Source organism: Thamnophis elegans, chromosome 3 (assembly GCF_009769535.1).
Source record: "Thamnophis elegans isolate rThaEle1 chromosome 3, rThaEle1.pri, whole genome shotgun sequence".
In the NCBI taxonomy this organism is placed as follows: domain Eukaryota; kingdom Metazoa; phylum Chordata; class Lepidosauria; order Squamata; family Colubridae; genus Thamnophis; species Thamnophis elegans.
Genome location: NC_045543.1, coordinates 96,940,731 through 96,966,546, shown reverse-complemented (window position 1 = coordinate 96,966,546; position 25,816 = coordinate 96,940,731). Strand labels below are relative to the sequence as shown.

The 25,816-nt window shown below is 38.1% G+C and overlaps 1 protein-coding gene across 1 annotated transcript; it reads right to left on the bottom strand.

Annotated features, from left to right (window-relative positions):
• Positions 1 to 3,686: 3,686 nt before the first annotated feature.
• On the bottom strand, positions 3,687 to 25,243 carry CDO1 (cysteine dioxygenase type 1). Its single transcript, XM_032212908.1, has 5 exons — positions 24,212 to 25,243; positions 14,835 to 14,912; positions 7,908 to 8,065; positions 5,224 to 5,393; positions 3,687 to 4,383 (listed from the first exon to the last, which is right to left on the bottom strand). Exons 1-5 carry the CDS (start codon positions 24,388 to 24,390, stop codon positions 4,354 to 4,356), a joined length of 615 nt encoding a protein of 204 aa, XP_032068799.1. The 5' UTR covers positions 24,391 to 25,243; the 3' UTR covers positions 3,687 to 4,353.
• Between the last annotated feature and the right edge of the window lie 573 nt (positions 25,244 to 25,816).

Below are 25,816 nucleotides of genomic sequence, written 5' to 3'. Positions count from 1 at the left end.
ATTCCAGAATTCCTCTCATTACCTATCAATGAGGTTCAGGACTTCAAAGTGATTCTTGATGTTCTTGAAAATAGTAATATATAGTGGTCGATTTTTTCCCTCTGCTTCAGCTGAATTTGAAACTTGCACAGGAGCAGTTCATAATATGTTCCCCAGTTAGGCCCTGCCCATGTCTTTGCTATTATCAGAACTCTTCTACCACCTTGTACCTTTTAATATACAAGGTATAAGGTAGTTAATTTGATTTTTGTTTACTCTGTCTGGCAATGTCTATGTATATGTGAGGTAGTGCAGTGATTAATGTGGAGCACTAGAGGCTACTTCAGCTGACTGCTAACTAAGGTTGAGCAGTTGAAATTTCACCAGCCTCAAGCTTGACTCAGCCTTCAATCCTTCCGAGGTGGGTAAAATGAGGAGCTAGATTGTCGGGGGCAATATGCTGACTCTGTAAACTGCTTAGAGAGGGCTATAAAAGCACAATGAAGCAGGAGTGAAATTCAGCAGGTTCTGACAGGTTCTGGAGAACCAGCAGCAGAAATTTTGAGTAGTTCGGAGAACTGGCAAATACCACCTCTGGCTGGCCCCAGAGTAGAGTGGAAATGGAGATGTTGCAACATCCTTCCCCTGGAGTGGGAGAGGAATGGAGATTTTGCATTATCCTTCCTCTGCCACACCCACCAAGCCACACCTACAGAACTGGTAGTAAAAATTTGTGAATATCACCACTGCTATGAAACGGTATATAAGTCTAAGTGCTAGTGCTGTTGCTATATACTGCTGGTGTTGTTTTTGGTTGTTTAAGACTGTGTTAGCAATTAAGAAACCATTAAATTGGTAGAAATGGATTAGTTATACTCCTACTTCATTTCTATTTCCTAAGCCACACAATCCCAATTACATTTTCCTCCTCAATATTTCCAACACTGGCATTCCAGTCTCCAGCCATAAGCACATATCTTGCTTACACATTCTGACAATTTCAGTTTGAAGGTGACCATAAAACTTGTCAACCTCCCATTCTTCTGCATCAGTGATTGCACCATAAAATTGGATAATTGTCACATTGAAAGGTTGTCTGTAGTTTCATTAATGTTACTCACACTGACCCATTATACTCAATTACTATTCGTACTACTGTGTTTCTCCGAAAACACAACCCACCCCAATAATAAGCCCAACCCTAATTTTTGCGGGGTGGGCCTAATATTACCCCTACCCCAAAAATAAGCCTGGGGGATGGGCATGGCCAGCACAAATGGAGGCACAGGTGGTTGGGACCTGTCAGGCTGTAGCTTCAGCCCGCTGGCTCCTTGGGGCAATGCAAATACTGCTTTTGCCCTTCTCATTCTTCTCTTTGCAGTTTCGGATTGTCTATATTTGCAGGGCAACTTCAGTAATAGACAGCCTAAAGGTTTTAATCTGACCAGATCATAAACACTAGAAGGATTCTGAAAGTTCTGTAACTCTTCTTCAGTAGCATGTTGAATGACTTTTGATTTGAAGGATCCATCATTCAGCATTATACAGTACGTTAACCACTTTATATTGTCAATCCTTATTTTTTTTCTTGGTAAAATACACGAGTCATTTATCTTGTCCTACAAAGTAAGAAATTGTGCTTCTATGGTGTCACTACTGTCAGGCTGCCAGGTAAACCAGACACAAACCATAACTAGATGAACACATTCTATTTTATTGTAAGATTATGTGAACAGATTAGTGCAAATCTGAAAGTATAAACTTGCCACCACCAGTTTTAACTGCTTGATCCATTAGGGTGGGTTCTTTCCAGTGGGTGTTGAGCCAATGGGAGCTCCTGCCTCTCTTGTCTGTTGTTTACTAGGCAGTATCTCTTCCTCTTGTTCCGTAAGGTCATGCACACATTCCATTACACTACACTGATCATCTTCCTATATAGCTGCTGCTCACTATAGATGCCTGTTTGTTTTAATTGGGCAGTTGGGATAAGTGTCATGCCTTATATGACCCTGGAGGGATTATACACTCTTGGCACAGACTCCTGATTTTTCTTCAGTCATCCCTCTCGGGAACATCTCCTTCTCACCTAAGAATGAGGCAGCCAGCCGTACGTGATAAGAGTTAGAACTTGCATCTACTTGTAAATTTACAGTAGATAAATTTACAGCACAGCTACACAATCTTTTGGAATATTGGATAAAGGTATAGTTTAACTCAATTTTAATTACATTTACATTGTTTTGCTTGGTAGAAAAGCAAAAACCTTCAGCAGCTGACCCTAGGCTACCCAACTTGCCCTTTAAATAGCTTCCTCGTCTGTTCTGACTGTTTTCACTTGGCTGAAGCAATGGGAAATGAAGTCAAACCTATACATACTCTAATATAGTCTTGTTTCATACAACACTTTTCCCTTTGTTAAAAAAAAATCTATATTAAGTCACTAGTACAGGTCACCAATTGGCTTGAGTAAGGTATCATCAATATGCTGATTTTTCTCAAATTTACAATGACCTCCTGCCCAAATTAAAGATGGTACGGAAATCCTGATCCTGGACAAAGCTACAATAAGGTTGGGTTGCCTCTACTAGAGGCAACCTGGAACTAATGCATTAAATTGTGTATGGTCTCCTGTAGGTGGTATCTGCACTCTCTTTTTGTGCAAGTAGGATCCCATACTTACGAGCTCCATTTAGGAAAGATCCAAGGGATGTAGACTCCTATACAATCCTTCTCTATACTGGCCTCCTTGTTATAGAAGACTTTAACTCCAAAATGGGTATTAGGCTTTCACATTGTTTTCCATAAAATGATTTGTTTCATGTAGGTATATGGTTTTTGTGTTTCTGTGTTTGCCTTTTGAGTCAGTTGGACTACTCAGTTTTCTTGGCAGCATTTTGGAAAGAATATTATCTTTTCCTTCTTCCTAAATCTGAGAGAGAAAGAGCCTTTGTGCCTAAGGCAGAAATCACAGACTTCTGATTTGTAACCTTGTGTCTTAACCGCTATACCAAACTCGTTCTTGATTGACTTTTACAATATTATTTTATGATTACATGATGCTTGAGCTGCCATACACACATGTATACATACCCACTCATATTGAAACTTCTGGGATGGAGCCTTGAAAGCTGGGTGTTATATAATTACATTTCAAGGTAGCTTCCATGACATTTAGTACAGCTATAATGACGAGCTGGTAAAATAACAATCATTGTAAAATTCAGTAATTCTGGCTTTGAATTTTAGTAGAACTATACAAATGTCACTGAATTGAACATATTTTGGAAGAAAATGTCTCCAACCCTATTTTTGCAGCTTTACATAATATAAGCTCTATTAGTTCACTGAAGCACACTCCCAAGTAATTGCTGTCAGATTCTGCACAAGTACACAGCCTTTGTTGTGTGAAAAAGAGTTCCAATTTTAATTAGTAAATCAGCCAAATCTTTTTATCCCTTTTTTTTTTACAACAAAGAACCCTGTTAAAGAAAAAAATGGAATACTTCCTTGGTGCCTTTTAATTTCTAGTGCTAGATACAATGTTTATACGCGTCCCAGGTTCAGAAGAAAATAAAATAAAAATAAAAATCAGTGTTCTTTCTCCTCTTGTCCTTAATAATGTTTCGGACTAACAAAACTATTGATCAGGCAATTTCTGTGGACCAAATTTATTAATGCTATGTAGAAAAAAAAATCAATAGTACAAATGTGTCTAAAAAGCAGTTTTATTAAGGTAATTGGACAGGTTTTAACAATACATCCAACTGAAACATTAACAGTTGAGCCCTTTCATCACCCTTAACTTAATCACAGACCTTTTTTTCTGAATAAAACATTGTACAGGATATTCCTTATTGCTCCTACTAAAAAAAAATAGTACTAGCACATGTTAGTTTTTAAAATGCACAATTAAAATTCCAACAAATTATTATATGCATGATAAAAAGAATTGTTTGCATCATAAAGTATATACTAGATAGGAATTAATGTTAACACGGAGTGGAGTTTGACAAGTTATATACAAGTAATTTAAGTAGTACATATTCATTCTGAAGTCCTGCTAAGTACAATGTCTGTGTACACAGTCTCAGAAGTAGAATTAATCAGAGGCATTCTGCCCCTCCCCCAATGTTCTTATTTGTTGGTTGTCTGCAAGAATCTTCTATATTCTGCACTTTAGTGTTTATGTATGACAGAGAGAAAGAAAGAGAGAAAGAAATCATAGCTAAAAAGCTGTTTTTCATATAGGACAGCTATGTAGTCCTGCATAAAGATACAGCTTGTTACTGGCATTAGCCACATAATTCTTCTGCTCTTGCTCAAACAATTTCTAACAAAATAAAAGAATATATAATTCAGTAAATTTTGTGCTTTTCAGTTGTTTTCTTGAGAAACTGCTGAAGTCTAGAGAAAGAAAGAAAGAAATGGAGAGTTTTCAGTTATTTTAAAGAAAGCAGATGTCACTGTGGCAAGAAATTTTAAATAACCGCATGACTGAAAAATGTAACATCAGGTACTATTATGTTTTCCAATAATTTTTCTGAGGTATAAAACAGATTCACTTTTATTCATTTCATATAAGTGGAAATAATGGAATTGATTTGTAAAATACCTAAAGAAGTATTATAATTATCATCATTTATTAGTGTTAAACAACTATCAGTAGTAATGGTTAATAATCAATAATTGATTTTATTCTTTTTTAGCTGAGACACTTTTCAAAGGCTATCATGCAGACCAGTGTTTTCAACACTGAAGACAGAAAACTGCAATTTTCTTCAAATGTCTGCCCTGAGAAAACCACATCGTCAGAATAAAGACTTTAGCTTGATCTGGTTACCCAAGTTCCAATATTTTGTTCTTTTTTCAAAGAGAACCCCACTTCTTTTTAGTCTTATTCTGTAGTAAAACTTTAGTTTTACTCTGTATGTTCTTAAAAAAACATAGAGTCGCAATATGAAATATTAAAATGAAGATATGCCATCCTGAAAATATACATCATCTTTTATTTGGAAGTTATTTTTTAATAATAAAAATGTCAGGACAGAAAATTTTACAATAAACCTAGTGTGTATTGTTTTTCTTTTCCATAATCCTGAAGCTCTGTTCAGGCATAAACTTATCATGTTTTTAATATCCTTGTCTAAGCATGGTTATGTAAGAGTCAAGCTTGTTTCCTGGCTACTTCCTCATTGCTTCTATCAGCATGACCACAAATGTCAAGACACAAGTAGTTATACTTACATATGGAGTCCTTTCTCCAAACTGACTATAGAATGTCATTTTAACTTTTTGCTTGTGTCCAGTTCTTTGATCAAAGGTCTGGCAGATTTCAAAAGGTGGACTGTACAAGTGGAGACTAACAGCTGTTTCGGTATGGCTTGGGTTCTCCACACGATGCAAACCAATGGAATCTACAAAGAATAACAAATCAATGCGGTTCATAGTTAGATTGGGCAGATCCAAGTTTTCAACCCCTCCATGAAGTCCACTAGGTCAGCGGTCCCCAACCTTTTGGGTACCAGGGACTGGTTCTGTGGAGAGAGGTTTTACCATAGATCAGAGGACGCGTGGTTTCACCTGCCACCTGCATGCCACGGGTGGGCTTCGCTTGTTTGCGTAGTCTGGTTTATGGCATGCTGCGGCCTGGTGCCAGTTCACAGACCAGTGGTTGGGGACCCCTGCACTAGGTGAGTCACCAGCTGCTTTATTAATATGCTATATTCAAAAGGGTCTTTCAAAGGGTCTAGCATGCATATCCAGGAATCTAGTTTATTTCTTAATCAGCTTTGGACTCCCAGTAAGGCATTCTGGAGTAACTGAAGTTTATACTTCTGAATCATGCTATGTCATGCAAATCTAGAAAGACAGTGCTCCTTTTTGGCCATAGGACATAGACCAGCACCACAAAAGGGTACTTTAAGACTCCATCTTGGTTTGTTAAAATTGAAGGCAAAATGGTGAAAGAGCAATGAAGGGCTTCCTAAGCCTGTTTCCAATGATTTCAATCTTTAAAAGGCTATTATGGGTTTTAAAGATTTTTCCAAAACAACAACAGATAGACAGACAAAGAACCACACAAAGCACCGGGAGGCATGATTGGATTACAAGCCAACATGTCTCCTCTGCATTTTATTGGGCAGTTGCCATTTTTACTTGTTGTCTGTTACTAGATTGTTTGGTAGGTTCATTTGTTTCAGGAGCTGGAGATTTGCACTAAGGGAGAATTGTAGAAACAGAAGTTACTCTCATTATATAAAACTTCAATTTGAATGGGAAGAAATCCCAGAAAAGAAAAACGATGAATTAAAGTCTTTGATAGCGCTCACATGCAATGTTTAATCAGGTCAACAGCAATCCCAGCTGGCTGTATGAATCAAGATATTCAGATTAGGAAGGAACCTGTTATATTCAACTTGTATTCAAACATACATATCGATTAGCTACTTACTGTCACAGTGCAAACATGATAAAGTGAATATCCAGAGTGAGCATACATATACATAAAATAAAGCGCAATAAATAGCCAATAAATATTTAGCATCTTTTTATAACTAAAAGATAAAGGAAAGAAGGTAAAATGGCCAGGAAAAACAGCTAGATTAGGTTAGGCACCCATTTTTCCTCCACTTGGAGAAAAAGAAGATACTAAACCTGCCATTATATAGATGTGGAATCACACAATTTTATTTTTTTGTTATTTCAAACAAATGGGGGGACAGGTACCCAGAGGGCATTAGCCACAACGTTACCTAATACCAAAAGTAGCTTCTAGTTTAGTCAGGGATGGTTTGGGTTTCTTTATTATTCAAGGGCATAGTCATATACAGAACAATCTTTTCCAAGTTTAAAAGCATGTTTCAACATCTAAGCTTGTAATTTGTGTGACCATATAGCTGAAAGATGGTATGAAGAGAAAAAACCTTTTTAAAAATGGGGGCAGCAGCTGAGGAAGTTTATGGATGGCCAGGCATAGATAAGATGACAACTTGGGAGAAAGGAAAAACACTGTGACAAGCAGAATAAATAAACTGAAGACAACTCTCAGGAATGTAATGGAAAATTATGTGGTTTGAAGATAAGGAAAATCTCAGCAGCAGCAAGGTAAGTGAAAGATTGTTAAAAAAAATTGGGTAGCTATTATGAGACAGGAAGATAATCTCTGGGATCAGACTACTGGTTTTTTAAAAGTATTTTTATCCCACATTCATTATGTTTAGAAATAATTCAAGGTGGCAAATGTATCTAATACTTCTTCCTCCGCCTATTTTTGCCACAACAACAATCCCATGAGGTGAGTTGGGCTGAGAGAGAGTGACTGGCCCAAAGTCACCCAGCCTGTTTTTCATGTCTAAGGTCAAATGAGAACTTATGGTCTTCTGCTTTCTAGATGAAATCCCTGCTATCAAAATTATATAGAATCCCACATTTTACAGTAGTTATTATATGTACAGTAAGTCAAAATAATACAGATTAGAAAGAGAAATTTGATGGAAAAATTCCATTGTGTTAGGAAAGGAAATTGAGCCAGTATTTTAAATTAAGGACTGACTGGTGTATGTTCAACCTCTGCTCTTTATCTATTCACTCTATCTTGCCTCCAAGGTTAGAAAAATATTCAAGGATTGGTGTATTAACATGATCTGAACATATTTTCTTCTCTGTTTTGTTATCAATAAAGTTATTTTCTAAAAATCAATTCAATTTTGTCTCCAATGAAGTCACCTTATTCCTTATACCCAGTAACATGCTATCCAGGATAAAAACCATAATTTTTGAGGTTTCTTTTCCCCAGGTAAAAACTATGATAGCAAATATTGCAAAATGAAGGGTTTTTTTAAAGGACAGAGTAGGAATTGACAGGGACGCCTCTATCATTACTGGGGAAAGAATGTTACATTTAAAGACACTAGAGCAAAATGACTTACCATTAATGTAGGCACACTGATTTCTTTTTAACACTCTTTCTGATTTTTTAAGCATCTCTCCAACTCCTTTTTTGCCAGGCCACTCAAACAAAGTTTCTTTTAGGTTTCCTTGAAGTAGCTTCATAAAACAATGCGAATCTGTGTGATCATGGATACTGCTACAAAAACAAATTCAAAAAATGCATAAAGTCAGAAAGGTTGATGCCTGTAAGGTATATAAAATACATATGTCCTAGATCAGCTTTCTATAACTTCCAAAGAGTTAAAATGCAATTTCCAGAATTCCCAGACAGCATATTGGCAATAAACAAAAATGATTAATTGCTGTTTTGCACGGCACAACATGCCCTACAAATTCAATTATCATGAATATAATGTTCTATTCCAATTAGGTAACAGCAATAAACCACCATCTTTGGCTGATCTGAAAAGGTAAATAAGGGTTGGACCTGCTACAGTATTTGGATTGCAGATTGCCAGGAAAGTCCACAATTCTAGGTTTGATTGAGACATTTGGGGCGGGGGAGTAGCCTGGAGGAAGGCAAATGGTAAATCAGTTCTACATTGTTGGCAAGATAACTACACAGACATATCCCTGAAGTAACTAGGGGTTGAGTTCTGTGTGAAAGAGTTTACTCTTTACAATGCTCTAAAGGAGCCAACTGTAAATATCCAAGTGTTGCTAAACTTAATCCCAGCATTTTAGTTAAATGATCCAGGGTGAAGGTGTTGGGAATTGTTCAGGTACACATATTTTACATTTTTTTTGTACAAACATTTACCTGGACTGAATCTAAGTAAGTATTGTAGCAAGTAATTCTACCCATGCATTAAGGAGGATTAATTATTAAATTAATAAAGAAAAGATTATTAAAGATTAGAAAAGATCATTATTAAAGGAAATATTATTCAGGCTAGCCAAAAGGACCACCATCTTTACTTCTTCTTTTTACTTGAAGCTGTACACATGTACGTACGTACACACACACGCACACACACACACACACTCCTAACATGCTTTAAGATCCACCATTATTAATGCCATATTTCTGAGTCTTTGGCTTCAGGATTCAAGTTGCTAACAAACATAGCAACCAAGTTTATTGCAGATGTTCAATAGGGAAAATAGTAGTTATAAAATACATTTGCATATCTTTTTTTATTAAAAACCAATTTGGCACTATTTGTTTTTTCTGTCTCTGTTTTGTAATAGAAAATAAATGCCACGTTGTTATATTGTGCAACAATTTTAGAGAGAAAAAAGTAAAGTATCTAGGTTATAAAGAACACATATTTCAAAGGGACTGGGAATGTTAATTAAGAAAGAAATAGACCTAAGACAGGCAATATTTAGGTTTGGAAACAGTGTTAAACTATGTAGAAACAACTCTTAACCATAGATTTACTGTTACAGACTTTGTTGCCATACGACATTACCAATAATAGTGGGAAAGCAGTAGCCTTGTTCTCAGAGTCCTACTTTTGTTATAAGGGACTGGAATGTATTAAGCGATATTGGCACCTTAAATGCTTTTGACTACAAGCAGAACTGCAAATTTACTAGACACTACTGCTGCCTCCCCGACAGAGCTTCATGCTAATTAATTGTTCTAAGTGCCCAAATACTTGTAATCCTTCAATTTTATCCATGAATGTGATAGGTAAAATTGTGAATATGGTTGTACTTGCTATGTATACCATCCATATCCAGGAAATTGTTTCCTTCACATGCAGAATAGAAGCGGGATCACCTGGTGTCCCACTTTCCATCTCTGGAATGGAAATAAAGCTACAATAGCCTAAGGCCACTTAGGTTGACACTGTCCATGCTAATTCCCCACAATACTGTTTGCAGTAGAACGTTCTGTGCCTTTTGATAAACTGTTGAGACAATGTAAATTTTGCTTGTGGTTCGTGTCTCCCTCCCTATTTTGCCAGCCTTTATTACAGTCTTGCTAGTTTACTGTTTCAATGTTTGCTGAACTGAGTGGTGTGGGTGCTTGCTCTGATCTGATCTAGTATAGGAATTAACAGGAATGTGCTGGGTACAAACTAAACTGGAAATGAGCCACAATAATTTTCCAATATTAATAGCACACATTCCAGAAAAACAAAGCAAACAAAACAAAACAAAACCGAAGCAATATTATTCTGTTCCCTATTAACTAATGAGCTACAAAAGGGAGCAGGTTATTTTCTGTCTTACAAAGCTCATATCCTTCCATGTTATGGAAACTGGTTTTGCTCTAGAGCAGAGATGGGCATCTATGGCAACTTTACAACCTGTGGACTTCAACTCCCAGGATTCCTAAGCCAGCATAGCTGCCCACCTTTGCCTTAGAAGCCACTTGAGGGCTGAGGACGACGGTTGTTTCAGACTTCAGGGTTCCAAGCCATTCTTGCATATAAAAGGGATACGTTATCCTTTGCCACATTTCCAACGACATTTTAGAGAGATATTGGCAGACTCTCTTGACCAGATTGAAAAGGCTGGGGTGGGGGGTGGGGACCAAGAGGAGCATTCTACTTCTGGTTTTAAGCAGCCATCACAGCACAATGCTCTTTCAGTCAAACCCTGGAGCCATCTTACAGAGGCTGATCAGAGCAATGAAAACCCTGCTACCATTGTAATAAAGCACAAAGAAGGAAGTCACCAAGTGGTGCTAAAGCAGCTGGTTCTGACAAAAGCAATCAAGATAGCAGTCCTGCAAAAACCCAAAACAAAATGACAGACTGTTTTCAAGAACTATTTCTGGCTAAGCTATAAAACCCACTTATACCATATGTTTGTATGCCAAAAGGACAATGCTCATCCAGTTTGTTTTCATCTGTAGCTGGCATTGAAAACCTGTCGCTGACTGAAAGGATTGGATGAATGTTTATGAAGGAATCCAGATGTCTACCAATATTTGTTATGTACCATAATTTGTTCACATTCTGATGTGTATGATTTTTAGTGGTGAACCTATGTGGGAATCACTGCACTTTAGGCAATCATGAAACCACATTCTATGGACTGAGTTCTGGAGAAGCGGATTCTTCCAGCTCTCAGAGGGTCTTGTACATCGAAATGGGAGAACATGCCACAGCCAACTCATTGTGGCCAACTCACTATGGGACAACTCTCTGCAGGACAATTTAACAATTCTATTTAATTATTTAAAATAATTAAAAAATATTTTAATTTTTGCAAATCATATTTTATTCTGTCCCTCAAGACTTGACTACTGTAATGCGCTCTACATGGGGCTGCCCCTGAAAAGTGTTCGGAGACTACAATTAGTCCAGAATGCAGCCGCGCGAGCAATACTGGGTGTACCAAGATACACCCACATTACACCTATCCTTCGTGAGCTGCACTGGCTCCCTATCGGTCTCTGAGCATGATTCAAGGTGCTGGTCATTACCTTTAAAGCCCTACATGGCCTAGGACATGGATATCTGCGAGACCATCTTCTGCCGCATACCTCCCAACGGCCGATAAGATTGCACAGGGCGGGTCTTCTCCAGGTGCCGTCAGCCAGACAATGTCGGCTGGCGGCTCCCCAGGGGAGGGCCTTCTCTGTAGCCGCTCCGACCCTATGGAATGAACTACCTCCAGAGATCCGGACCTACCCACTCTCATGGCCTTCCGAAAGGCTATTAAAACCTGGCTATTCCGGCAGGCCTGGGGCTGTTGACCTCTTGACCGAGCTCCAGCCCCGATTAGACTGGGTGCATGATGTGCTTCTTTTAATTTGTTTTCCTCCGTTTGTTTTTAACTCTTTACTTTTTAAAATTTATTTTCTGTAAGCTGCCCGAAGTCCTTCGGGATTGGGCGGCTTATAAATTTATTAAATCAAATCAAATATTAAATCAAATCATTTCTTTAATGTTTCTATTCCACTATTTCTTTGATATTAGTGTCATTCTTGTCCTATAGGAAGTTGGCTGTGGCAAATTGTCATAGACTCCTTGTACACAGCTCACTGGCTGTGTCAGTGTCAAATGTGAAAAAAGTTTTTTTCTTTTTTTTAGTCTCCTTCATACAATTACAGGTATATATTCACATAATTATTATTTTTATTTATATTTATCACTTTTACACATTTATTTTTCCATATAAAAAGTTAAAATATATATTCAGGGTTGCTTTGCTTACCATCCCATACACCTATTTTGTATTGTCACCACCCTACTTTTCCTTTCTTTTCTCCCTTCCTCTACTTCCTCCGTCCTCTCCTTTCCCTTTCCTTCTTCCCTTACCTCTCCCCTATTCTTCTCTTCCTCTTCCCCTTCCTGCCCTCTCCTTCTCTTTCTATCCCTTCCAACCTTCCTCTCCTTTCCTCTTTCTTCCTTCCCTCTCCTTTCCTCTCTTCTCCTTCTCTCTTCCTTCCATTTTCTGTTATTGTGGTTATCTCTTCCCCTCTCTCACCTGGTGTATTTTCGGGATGGTATTCCCACAAACCCGGTTATAGCTTTATACTTATCATTTCCCATTCCCTTTTCTTCACTATCATATCCCAATTATTTTTCATCTGTGTCTCACTCTTGAACATATACTTATATATTAATACTTTATTTTCTGTTTTCCCCGTCTTCCCCCCTTTTTCATTTAATAGTGTATCATCTGGGTTCTATATCTCTCTCTTACTTTGTTTTCTAGATTTCATTTTCTAACCAGTCATAGAATCTTCCCCATGCCTTGAGATACACCGATTCCTCTTTATTTTTTATTCTCAAAGTTAACCTATTCATTTCTGCACAGTCCAAAATCTTTTTTATTATCTCTTCTTCCGTTGGTATCTTATCTAATTTCCAAATTTGTGCAAATACAATTCTCACTGCAGTTGTTCCATGTATAATCAAATAAGTGTCTCTTCTTTATTATATTTCTATGGAAGCATAGCAATAAAATATATTGGGTCTAAACTTTATATTTCTCTGCAACATTTTCTCTAACCATGTTCTTATTTTAGTCCAATCGTTCCTTGTTTCTGCACACGTCCACCACATATGACAATATGAACCTGTAAATTGTTGACATTTCCAGCATTCCGCTGATTTATCTTTAAACATCTTGGCTAATTTTTTGGATGGCATGTGGCATCTATAAAACATTTTATATATGCTATTGACATAGTTAATTTGTAGTTCCTTTGCCATAGTTGCTGTCATTTTGCTAACTCAATTGTATAGCCAAAATTCTTTGCCCATGCTATCATTGTACCCTTAACCACTTCTTCTAATCTGATTCTTAGTAGATAGCTATATAGTTTCTTAATCATTCTTTCTTCTGTCCTCATGAGTATCTTATCCAGCTCTGAACTTCCCAAATTGAAGCCATACTCTCTCTTATCTTTTTCATATCTTGATTGTATTTGCAATTGCGAAAACCAACCTATATCAATCCCTTGTTCTTCTAACTCTTGTTTTTGTTTTAATTCCCCCCTTTCTGTTAAAATATATTTGTATCTAATAATATTCTTCGTACTACTAATATTTGGGTGTGTCACCGCTTCCATTGTTTAAAGCCACATTGGTATTTCTAAGTAGTGTTTTCCTTTTACTTGTTCCCATGCTGTTAATAATCCATTCCTTACACAATGTCTCTGGAAATAACCATGTATCTTATTTTTACCATACGGTACTCTGTCAGCATCAAATGTGATGCTGGACCTCTAATTGTTCTTATTGCTCTGCTCTTAAAATGCCAGAATTGGGTGAATTTAAACTAATACCCACAATTTGGGACTGTTATGGTTAGAATAAAAATGGTGTGAATATTATAAATGAATTACTCTCCAGTCTTTAACATGATATGTATGGATAGGACTGATAGACTAGTTCTTGGGTCAATGTGAAGTTATACTAAAATAATATTAACGCTGAATAAAAATGCTTAAAAATTAAAAATATTTGAAGATTCAAGCATGGAGGGTAGGGATTTGCCCTTCTAGGATCAGAGCTTCTGTAATTGATGCTTATTTATTTTTTAAATAGTTCTGTCTGATCCAGGGGTGAAATTCAGCAGGTTCTGACATGTTCTAGAGAACCGGTAGCAGAAATTTTGAGTAGTTCGGAGAACTGGCAAACACCACCTCTGGCTAGCCTCAGAGTGGGGAGGGAATGGGGATTTTGCAGTATCCTTCCCCTGCCACGCCCATCAGGCCATGCTCACAGAACCAATAGTTAATTTTTTTTAATTTCACCACTGGTCTGATCTCAGGATCAGGTGTGATTGATCTTTGAATGGGAAAGCATAAGAGATTGAGAGCGGGAAGTTGAAAAACCTGCAGAAAGTGCAATGGAAAACTTTATCTACCGGTGCCAAGAAAACTCATGAATGAGTATGCAAAATTGCAAAAAAAAAAAAAAAGTGTTTGGTGTGTATGGGGAAATTGCATTTTGGAGCTACCATTTTGGTAATCATTCTCTTATGAGAAGTCACGTTAAGAGTCTCAGTTCTGAAGATGCGGACTTAAAGTAGCAGCAATTATAAAACATGGTTTTCTTTTGAACTAATCCTGTGATTGTTGAATGCAGGCTGAGAACAAAGTGCATCTTCATTTGCTTTCTGAAATTATAGCAAGCTGTCTTTTCTGGCTAGCTTTTGCAGTCAAGACAGGATCCTCACGCATTATACTCTTACGGAAAGACAAAATCTTCTTCAAGAGAAATCAGCAAGCACTAATGAAGCCTCACCAGATGACCAGTGACCATGAGTAGTAATCCAGTATACAAAAATGTGGCCATTGACAATTGTTACACATTTGGTTTTGATCTATGAATTTAAGAGTTAGCAATATGTTGGAAAGGTGGACTTCAACCATCTATTACTAAGTTACAACATAAACAACATTCTCTTCAGGGTACATTCAAGTGTATTCACATTGTAAAATTGCGTCCACAGACTTTTGAAAATTAAGTATCTTCTCAATTACAAACCTGCCATGGCCTTCTCCCCAGCATAAGATCATCAGATTGAATTTTCCATTTCCTTTATCTATAAGATTTCTTGTGTATCTGAAATGATAAAACAGGGAGTCTTTGTAAGTTTTACCCTCGAGAAGCAGAAACAATTTTTAAAAGACATGAAATGGCATAGGCAGGCTGCCATTCTGTTCCAAAAAACCTTCATGTTAAAGATTATTGAGACATTAAATCATTTTATTCACTGGTTTTGCATTCTTTGACTTACCTTACAGGCAGATTCTTGCTGGACAAGAATCACATGTCAAATGATTTAAACAGTAGGACATAAACTAAAGCATACATTTATTTATTTAGGGGTTTTTAAAATCCTATGTTTATTATTTTTTATAAATAATAACTCAAGGTGGTGAATGTACCTCATACTCCTTTCTCTTCCTATGTTCTTGACAACAACCCTGTGAGCCAGCTTTCATGCCTAAGGCAGGACTAGAACTCATAGTTTCCTGATTTCTAGTCTGGTCTCTTCACTATTAGTCTATAGCAATAGCACTTAGACCAGTGATGGCTAATCTTTTTCTAAAGGTGTGCCAAAACTGTGTGCACGAGCACTATCACACATGTGTGCCCCCACTTGTGCATGCGCAAATACCCATGTGAGGGGGTGATTTTCACCCTCTCTAGACTCCGGAGGCTTTCTTGAAGCCTGTGGAGGACGAAAAACGGCCCAACTGGCCAACCAGCAATTCATTCATGCCGGAGCCAGAGCTGAGGGCTGCCATGCTGGCAAATGTGGCTTTGTGTGCCACCTGTGGCATGCATGCCATAGGTTCGCCATCCCAGACTTAGACTTATATACTGCTTCACAGTGCTTTACAGCTCTCTCTAAGCGATTTACAGAGTCAGCATATTGCCCCCAACAATCTGGGTCCTCATTTTACCCACCTCAGAAGGATGGAAGGCTGAGTCAAGCTTGAGGCTGGTGAGGCTCGATCTGCCAAACTGCTGGCAGCCAGTGATCAGCAGAAGTAGCCTGCAGTACTGCACTCTAACCACTGCACCACTGCAGTGATTAATAGTGGACACCAGCTTTCAAGATTCCCCCGCCCTCTTTTGAAAACACTACCTTAAAGGTTAGTGAGTTCCAATGAGTATGTGAGTCTACTTATGGAATTTTTCTCTATGGTTGGTGTGTGTGTGTGTGAGGGGTGGATTTTCATTTTCGGTTTCCCATGCCTGACACTTCACCCTATGCAGATGGATACTTCTGGAACACTGGAGGAACAAAGATAATTATTTTCCACCAGCAGCATTATATAACATGCATTTTTCTTCACCTCTTTATACTACTATACTAATATTTTCCAAGATCCCTCTCTCATCTAAAAGGAAGTTCAGAAGGACTAAACAGCATCAATCATTTAAAAAACCGCATTTATATAGTGCTAGAATTCAAAACAAACTTAAAAACAAATTCACAATCCAATTAATAATGTAACTCAAATGCTTCTCAGATTAGATAATTTCTAAATATTTGTAGTCATATTAAGGAAAATTATTTTTCTGTGTGAGGTATACACCTGAAAGGAAAAGTTATGTAATAATATATAATGTATACATATATGCCTGGACACGTATGCATGAAGGCAACCAAAGGAAAAGGACAAGATCTTCTTGATAAAATATTAATTTTATACATAACAAGAGATTATGACAAATAAGATAAAGAGCGTCAATGGCAGGTGTTACTCAAGAATCTCTGATTAGGAAGTTCTTTAGTAAGATTCAAGATAACAGACTAGAGCTTGCAGAACAGAAGAAAAAACTGAACAGAAATTCTCTAAAACTTTTGAATTAAGGCCGATTTTTTAAAAGCTGCAAATCAGGAGAGTTTCCTAATGCATTTTCACTAGAAAACACCTCTCTTAAGTATTCACAATTCACATTTATCCATTTTAAATATTACCAGCAGAATGGACATGGTTTTAGATCAGAGCACTATCCAAACATGGAGCACTTTAGAAAACATCTGGACAGAGACTTTTTTCAAAATGAAAAAACTGAAAGAATTGAAATGCAGGTAACTCACTTGTATACAGGCAATGTGTTATTGAAAATGATGCAACCAATATATGATATACAACATAATAAGAGTATCCAGCCCTAGAAAATAAAATCTGGCAGAGCACTGTTATTACATGACATTGTATTTCTCTTACGTAATTAATAATAACATTATAAAGCATACGTCAATACTTGGGTAATGAGGTGGATTTTTGATGAGTGCTATGGTGAGCTAGACAGAAAATGGCATTTATGACCGAGATAGTGATTGGATGCTATATCTGAATTTACAAAATCTCTTCAGAGAAAGGAAAGATTGTGAGATAACTCATATGCACTCCAGATAGGTGGTCTTGTTGAGTAGACTGCAGGAACCATGGTTTTGTAGATGGTTTATGAGTTGTTGAGCGGTTGGGAGTCAAAGTAACAGTAACAGTATAACAGAGTTTGAAGGGACCTTGGAGGTTTTCTAATCCAACCCGCTGCTTAAGCAAGAGATCCTACACCATTCTGGACAAATGGATGTCCAATCTCTTCTTTAAAATCTCCAGAACTTCTGGAGGGAAGCTGTTGCACTGGTTAACTGTTCTCATTGTCAGGAATTTTTTCCTTAGTTCCAGATCAGATCTTTCTTTGATAAATTTCCATCCGTTGCATATTGTCCTACTCTCCAGTGCTTTTGAAAATAGGCTCAACCCCTTTTTTTTAGGGCAGTACCTCAAACCTTGAAAGACTGGAATCAAGTCAACCCTAGTCCTTCTCTATGTTAGACTAGACATATCCATCGTAAAATGGTCTTTTAAGGACAAAATTTGGCCGAACTTCATTTTTTAACCTTTTTATTCTTTTGGGAAATATTAAGACTATTTAAATCAGCATGTTTTTACTGTATTCACTGGGTAAGGTTCCTTCCCCTTGGTAAAAGTAGTTTTAAATACAATTCTAAGCACTTGGAAAAATATTATTTTTTGGAAAACATAATGTTTTGAGTGTTTTTAGAAAGTTTAAGAATTTGTAATAAAAATTGGAAATAAATTATAAAATCCTTTCTGTGGGAAACTAGATGTTTACATTCTTTGAGAGGAAAAAAAGTTGGGTTTTTGAAGTCTGGATCCTAGAAGGCATTAGAAGCAAATAATATAATGGATGCATCCAGAACAGGGATGTGCAGTCAAGGGAGGCAGGGGAGGCAGAGCCTCACCACTGTCATCATGAAAAGAAAAAAAAAAGGAAAAGGAAAAAGGCAAGAGCTGAGGTCAGGCTGAGCTAGTTGCTGCCAGAATCACCATGGATGACTCTGCTTAGTGCTTAACTGTTTTAAAAAGCCTCTTAAAAAGTGCCCTCTACAGGAGGCGGCAGGAGAACAAGGTGCCTCATCTAATCTGACTTTATGATCACTCGAGCAGAGCTAAGCAAGGGTTAAAAGCCGAAAAATTCCTGACGTAGATGAGGCACATCATTCTCCTGCCTCCTGTAGAGGGCGTTTTTTAGAGGCTTTTTAGAGGCTCTGGCAGCAACTACCTCAGCCTGACTTCATGCTTTTTTCCTTTTCCTTTTTTTTCTTTTCATGATGACAGGCAAGAGCAGAGTTGAAATCCTCTCTGAAACAGCTGGAAAAGGTACATGTGTGGGTCGGAGGGAGGGGGAGGAATTCAAAAAGTTTGATTGCATGCAGAGCCACGTTGCCTTTTCAAACACACACACACACACGCATGCACACATGCATGTACACACACACATACACACACACACACGGATAAAAGTATATAAGCCCAGCTTCACTGATTACAAGTTTGAAAAGGCAACGTGGCTCCACCTGCAATCAAAGGCTTGGATCGGAAGGCAGCAGGGGTGTGTGGGGCAGGGTATGGCAGAGGAGCTGCTTTCAAGCCACTGGAAAATATATCCAATCCAACTTCTGTGTTTGTGTTTGTTTGAGAGTGAGTGAGTGAGAGAGGGATCCAGCTTCTCTCTGTGTGTGTGTGTCTGTTTGAGAGAGGGGGAGGGAGGGAGAGAGCGAGGAAGGAGGGGGAGGAAGAAGAAAAAGAATGAAGGAAAACTTTTTTGCAAAGGAGAAAAACAAATACTGTTGCTTTAAACCGGAACTGAGCATGCCTGGCTGTGGAATTCTGGGAGTTGAAGTCCACAAATCTAAAAAAAACTGAAACCCCTGTGTCAGTGCCTCACCAGCCATAAACCTCACTGCACGTCACTGATCCAGAAGTATATGTAAAAAGTGATTCAAAACATATACTTAAAGATTTCTGGCATTAATGGGAGTTTGGGCACACATGCACTTTGGGCACTCAGTCTGGAAAAGGTTACCCATCACTGGGTTAGAGATTATTGTATTTGAAAAGCTGATAGTAAGTTGTTAAAGTTGTTTGATACTTGCTGGGAAGTAGGGGGAAAATTCCTTTTTATCTTCTTTTTTCTTTTTAAATATTTTTTCTTTTTCTTTTTTTTCTGTTTTTTTTTTTTACTATTTTATAGTTTGCATTACCTTTACTTGTATATTGTAAGTAGAGGTAAAGGTTCCCTCACACCTATATGCTAGTTGTTCCTGACTCTAGGGGGCGGTGCTCATTCCATTTCAAAGCCAAAGAGCCAGCACTGTCCGAAGATTGTCTCCATGGTTATGTGGCTGGCATAACTAAACATCAAAGGTGCATGGAAAGCTGTTACTTTCCCATCAAAGGTGGTTCTTATTTTTTGAACTCCTAGGTTGACAGAAGCTGGGACAAGTAACGGGAGCTCACTCCGTTACACAGCACTAGTGATTCAAACCACTGAATTGCCGGCTTTCTGATTGGCAAGCTCAGTGTCTTAGCCACTGAGCCACCACATCCCTGCATATTGTACTTCTTAGTAAAATTATTTTTTTCTTTCAAATTAAAAAATATTTTGGGAGATGAACATCCAAGTACCTTAAGTCAGTTTTTTTAACTGATAGGCCCAGTTCACAATGTAAATATGAAGCAGGGATATATGTACTATATATGTATATTTCCTGATACTATGATACACTATGACTCAAAAACAGATTTTCGTTTACCCAAAGTGACCAGTGTATATGTGTCAAAGGCCATCCCTCATGATTAAAGCCTTGCCCACTGTGTGTGTGTGTGTGTGTGTAGCAACAATCTCTTAGCAGTTCTGTAACTGCCATCTTGCCAGTTTTGAACACACACACACACATACACCACTGATACCATTGAAAATGACACAGATGGGTTGGAAACTATTCCATTCCAATCTGATCACTGATAAAACTATATTCATTATTGGTTTATACAAAGCTCTGGTGTGTTGTGTGGGTAACAGCATTTTTGTGAGCAGAGACCCTTTTTGTAAAGCTCTCTGCAGGACAGTTTATGAACATATAAATCCAATAAACCTAAACCTAACCTAAACAAGAGGAATCAGACTTAGGATTGTGGTATCTACTTTGAATTTTATCAGAGTCTTGAGGACCATCAGCTGGAGTAGAGGCAACAAAAAGGTTCAAGAAGAGGAAAACAAGGATTGTTACTTACTTCAAGGAATGCTTTAGGAAAACAAATGGTGCTCAAGATGAGTCATGACCAACCAATTATTCAGAAAGATTATAGTATCTGAATAAACATAACCTATGAAGGAGAATCTCCCTTGATAATTGGTTCCACTGTCAAAGTGCACAGTTAGAAAAGTTTTCCCCTGGGGGGAAAGTTTTGTAACTTAAGTCCAGTATCCAAAATCTTGTATTCTGGAATGAAAAAAAACACGTCCTGCCCCATTTTATGTGACCTTCTTTCAGGTATTTGAAGTGTGTTATCATTTTATCTTTCCCCTTAGATTTTTTTCTCAAGGCTAAACGTATCTCATTCTTTCAAAGTTTCTTCATAGGGACTTAGAGAGGAAAGTATATAAACCACCAAAACTGTGACTTTTGTTAGCAGGACCTTGTAGCATTTTAAAGATAATTCCTGAGAGTTATTTCTATATACGTAACTAAGTCATCTATTATGGGGAGCTAATCATATCTCTTTATATATACCAAGATATATTGCGTAATTTTTAAAGACTTCCTGCATTTAATAACTTTATTGTGGCTTGCTTTATTACTTGTAAACTTGATAATATTCATGTATGCATTGATATAATACAATATCAGACAATTTTATCACTCCTCTTAGTATGGTAATAATGCCATTAAGGGAGTGTATGAAGCCAACCAAAATGCTTGTGTCCACAAATGGCCTTAAACCTAACTTTCCATTGCCATCCAAAACTAGTGCTTATGAATCAGAAAATGTAGAGTTTGCATCTCAGAGGGCTTGCTATCATTTCTTTTTAATTGTCAGTATGATGGGTGATGTAAATAATCTAATACTCAATTTGCAGAGTTGATCACTAGCAAGCACCTTAGTTTTTTTGGTCACTCCAGTCTTGCCATTCCAATCACCTGAGCCTCAAATAAGCAGTTTCCTTTAAATTTATGGAATATATTTACTTTAGGGAAAGGAGACAACCAATGAAATGCCAAGCAACCATTAGCTCATGGTTTCATCTTCTTTCCCTATATATCTGTAGTAGGGAACTCCTGGTCTTCCGGATGTATCCATCTGGCTTCAACCCTAGTTAGTCTGAACAGGGATGTAGGCTTCTGGGTGTTACTATCCTCCAGACGTTGTTAAAACCACAGGCTTTGTTGCAAACAGAAATATATAGCATTTAACCATCTATGACAGAGAGTGTGGGGAGTGATAGTAACATTCAATTCCATTTCCAAATTAAAATATGTACATCCGAATAATCCAATTAGTACATTACTACCAAAAATAGTGAGGATGCCCAGAAAGATGTGAAAGTTAATAGAGATTTTGATTTCTGTAGATCAAGATAAGTTACTTTACAGATGTATTTAGGATTCTTTGTTCAGTGGTATTTGGAACATTCTTCACAGAAAAACTGGAAGGACAGGAGAAAGATAATTTTGTAAGATACCATGTGCTACTAAGATGGCCTTGAATGACAGTTGTGCATTTACTAACCAATGAGTGAAGATCACATACGCTTTTTAACAGCTTCCAGAGAAAAGTAATCAATGCCATTATTTACCTTGGAACGTGAAAACTGATAAGGAGTCAGCTAAATCTTTGTGACCTCATATATATGAAATGTAATGTACCACGAAGAGTCATGCCAGCTATATCAGTCACTGAGGTCATCTATATTCTGAATAGCAGTCGTCGCTCTCCAAACTTTGGGAAGTGTCTTTGGTATTTTGGCAAACGTGACCAGGTCATAGAATAACAATCAACTTGTGCCAATCCTTAACTTATGTAACAACCATATCGATTTGGATGTACCTTAAGAACTCACATTTTGACCTTTCTCTGTTTATTATATATATGGGAAGAATAATTTAATGGTTAGGGCAGCATTTCTGACCCGGTGCTTTCTCTTGGCTGTGCTTGCCAGCATTTCCAAGCACTATGACCAATACCAGATATAAGAAGGCTATATGGAAGGATAAACAGCAATTAACTCAAATCGGTAGTGGGAGTTTGCTACTACTTGAAAGATGCAGCTTTATGCTTTAGAGAATTACTTAACAAATCCCTACAAGCTAGGTGAGTTGAATCTGCACGTACTTACCTCCTTTCTGTATTGCAGAAACCAATATACGTGATATACAGTATGTTGCTATACTCAATGTCACTGGATGCAGGTTATTTTTTCTTTAATATTTCTTATCTTTCAGAGAAATATGCCTGTTGGACTGTTGTGACATAGACCACAAAGAGTCTCATAATGCCTAAAGAATAACAACATCTCCTAGACTAAAACTTAATTAACCATACACATGAAGTTTCTATTGAGGCAGAAATATGTTTGTAGATATGATTGTGGATGTGGAAGATGGTAGGTGATAACCATAAGGTTAAAGGGCAATGAATTGCATAAATGTTGGGTAGTAATAACTATTTTATTATAGTGGCTATTCACAAATGTGCATGATCATTCAGATATTTCAGCTGCACTACTTAGATTTCAGTTCCTTGAGGTCAGAGGGACAAAGTTCTTTTTTGTTTAAAATCAACCTGCACATGTCAAAATAGCTCTACGGAGTAAGGATGTTTATCCTTTGATCTCATTCCCACATGGAAAAAGAATCCAATACCTGCTGCAGTCATACAGAACCCCATCAACATGACAGTAACTACTGACAGAACACACAAATTGGGTCAATTCCAACCGGACAACTGTGTTCATATGAAGTTCCTGGGTTTAAAAGACATACAGCTAGAAACTAACCATACAGGCTGGGCTCGTATAACATGCAATTTTGTTAGGGAGTTTGTGAGTGCAATTTATAAGTAGTACACCCTATGGATTATAAATCAAACTAGCATCAGAATCAAGTATGACAACTTTGCAATATTACATGGGAAATACAAGGTCGTATTGTAGTTTGCCATTCTATGTGATTTGATTTTCAATTGTATTTGGCAGCCATCACTCTACATCTCTACTAGACAGCCAAAGATTCTTTTAAATTACATTCACACTTCTGCAATAGACATGGTTATATTGCTCCTAATTCCCATTCAGATGCATTCCTCAAGATGTAGTATGCATAAATGCAGAAATTTTTGGAAAATCACAAAAAATGAAAACCAGGTGACCAACATAATGTCACACCTAATAATCAAATGTGCAAAAATGGTAGAAAAATTGGTGTAGATAATACAGATCCTAACATATGGGCTGCAAAGGCAGGACAAAACTAGTAAGACCTCCTTTGACAGGAAGGTTGGTTCCGGGAAACGGGGCACTTCGAATGGGAACCAAGGAGGTTCTGCAGCATAAAAAGTGTCACATTGCAAGTAGGTCTGGGCAAGACAGCCTGGGAGTTTTGCCAATGCATCTCTCCCCAGCTGTTTCTAAGGTACCCCATTCATTTCTAAATTGGCAACCAGCGCTGGATTGCATGGCCCACCCCTCGATCCAAGTTATTTTTCTTTTTTATAAAATCGCACTTAATCTCAGTTGCAGCCATGGGAACCAGGTTGGTAACAAAACATTATTTCGTTTTGCATGATTTTTTTTAAAATGAAAGCTGCAAATTAGATACATGTAACGCGATCCGCGTTAACAAAGTCTGGCACACCTTACATCGGGAGGGGGCAACGGAAGGGAGCGGGTTTGTATATAAGGGCTGAGCACCAGATGCATTTCTTTCTCTACCTTCAGTAACAACTGAAGCCTCCGAGGCTATAATTCGGCATAGCAGACATTCATTTCCTCTCTCCCAGTGGTCCTCCCCCCGCCCCCCCAATTACCTGAATTTGTCAAACTGGGCATATTTGGTCCACTCCTCTGGGTTGCTCTCATAAGATTCCATTAAAGTTTGCACTTCTGCCACATTGACTTTATCGCTGGCAAACAAGTGATGCAGGATCTCGATCAGCTCCTTCAAGGTCTGCGCTTTCCATACTTCTCCCTGCATCGAGTACTCCATAACTCTCGGCTGCCGCTCCGCTGCAAGAAAGTCTTCCCGCTAGATGGACAATGAAAGCTCGACTCTCCTCCCCGTACCGCAGCGCCAAAGAGACGCTCGCACTCAAGCTGCAGGTTTCGCTAGCCTCTCTCTCTCTCTCTCTCTCCCCCCTCTCTCTCTTCTGGCGCTCAGAGGAGGAACGTACCAAATATCTAAGGAGAGCAGAGGGAGGTACCAACTCGGTCCTTTCAGTCAGCTATAGGTCCCTGGGCAGGCTAAAATAAAAGACACCCCCAGCGTCGCCGCCAAAGACTTCAAGGAGCTGCTCTTTGAGAGCCCTCCGCTTTTCCCGGCTCTCTTACTGTCTTATCATACAAGATAAGGTCCGAAGCGATACGGTGCTTAAACTCTGCAGCGCAAACGGAATTGTGGGGCGAAATGCACAGCGAGAGGCCCCATCAATGGAAGAAGGGAGGAGGTCCCAGCCCCCAAAGATCCCTCACATGTAACCAATTATTGCTAATCTTGACAACTGCAATAGAAGGCGAAGCCTTCCGATTCGATCGGATTATCCACAAGCCTCGCAAATCTTAAGAGATGCCACGTCCGTTCGTTCTCTTCACACCCAACTACCCCCACCCGCATTTCGTTTTGTGCGACAGCGGAGCTTTAAATTTCCACTTTTCGTGAGGCAATATCATGAGATCCGGAGAACCCAAAACGATTATGCTCGAATAGAAATGCGCTCGATACTGCAGGTTGCTTGCTAGTTCTCTTCCATATTCTTCAACTGGCTTGCTTAAAAGTGAAGAAATAAAATGGGGAGGGGGGGATTTCTTCCTATCACAGTAGGCACAGTAACGCCGTTTTGAAAATGAAATTAAGATTTAGCACGGTTTTGGGCAAGCATCGGGGTGTGTGACCCAAGGTGAAATGATGCAGTTAGGGGTCAGCTACATCCAAAGATTTCTAAACTTGGCTAAAAATAATATTGCAGCAGGAGATAACAGGTGCAAAATCCCAAAGCAAACATAAAAAACTGTTTGAAGTTCTTCTGTCAAAACGCAGTTAAGTCAATCATTAGCTCAAAGATAAACTCCCACTTACATCATTCATACTTCTGGCATGGCAACCTAGAGAGGGCAGTAGCATCATCAGCTGAAATTTCAGCATAAAGTCCATTTAGTAAAGTTGTGTATCATCTATTCTGAACTGGAATGAACAAATTCTGACCCATTGGTACAACAGATTATATCAACACGCATACGTGCACATATGCACATAATACTCTTTGCACAACTATTAAATCCTTCTGTGGTGCATTAAATGTAACAATTACTCCTAATTTTTACATTTATAGGGTAATGTTATCTAAATTCTTTGTTGTGTTAAGCTATATTAAAAACCCATCTAAAAAACCAACATTGCAGTTATTATTTGCAGCTGG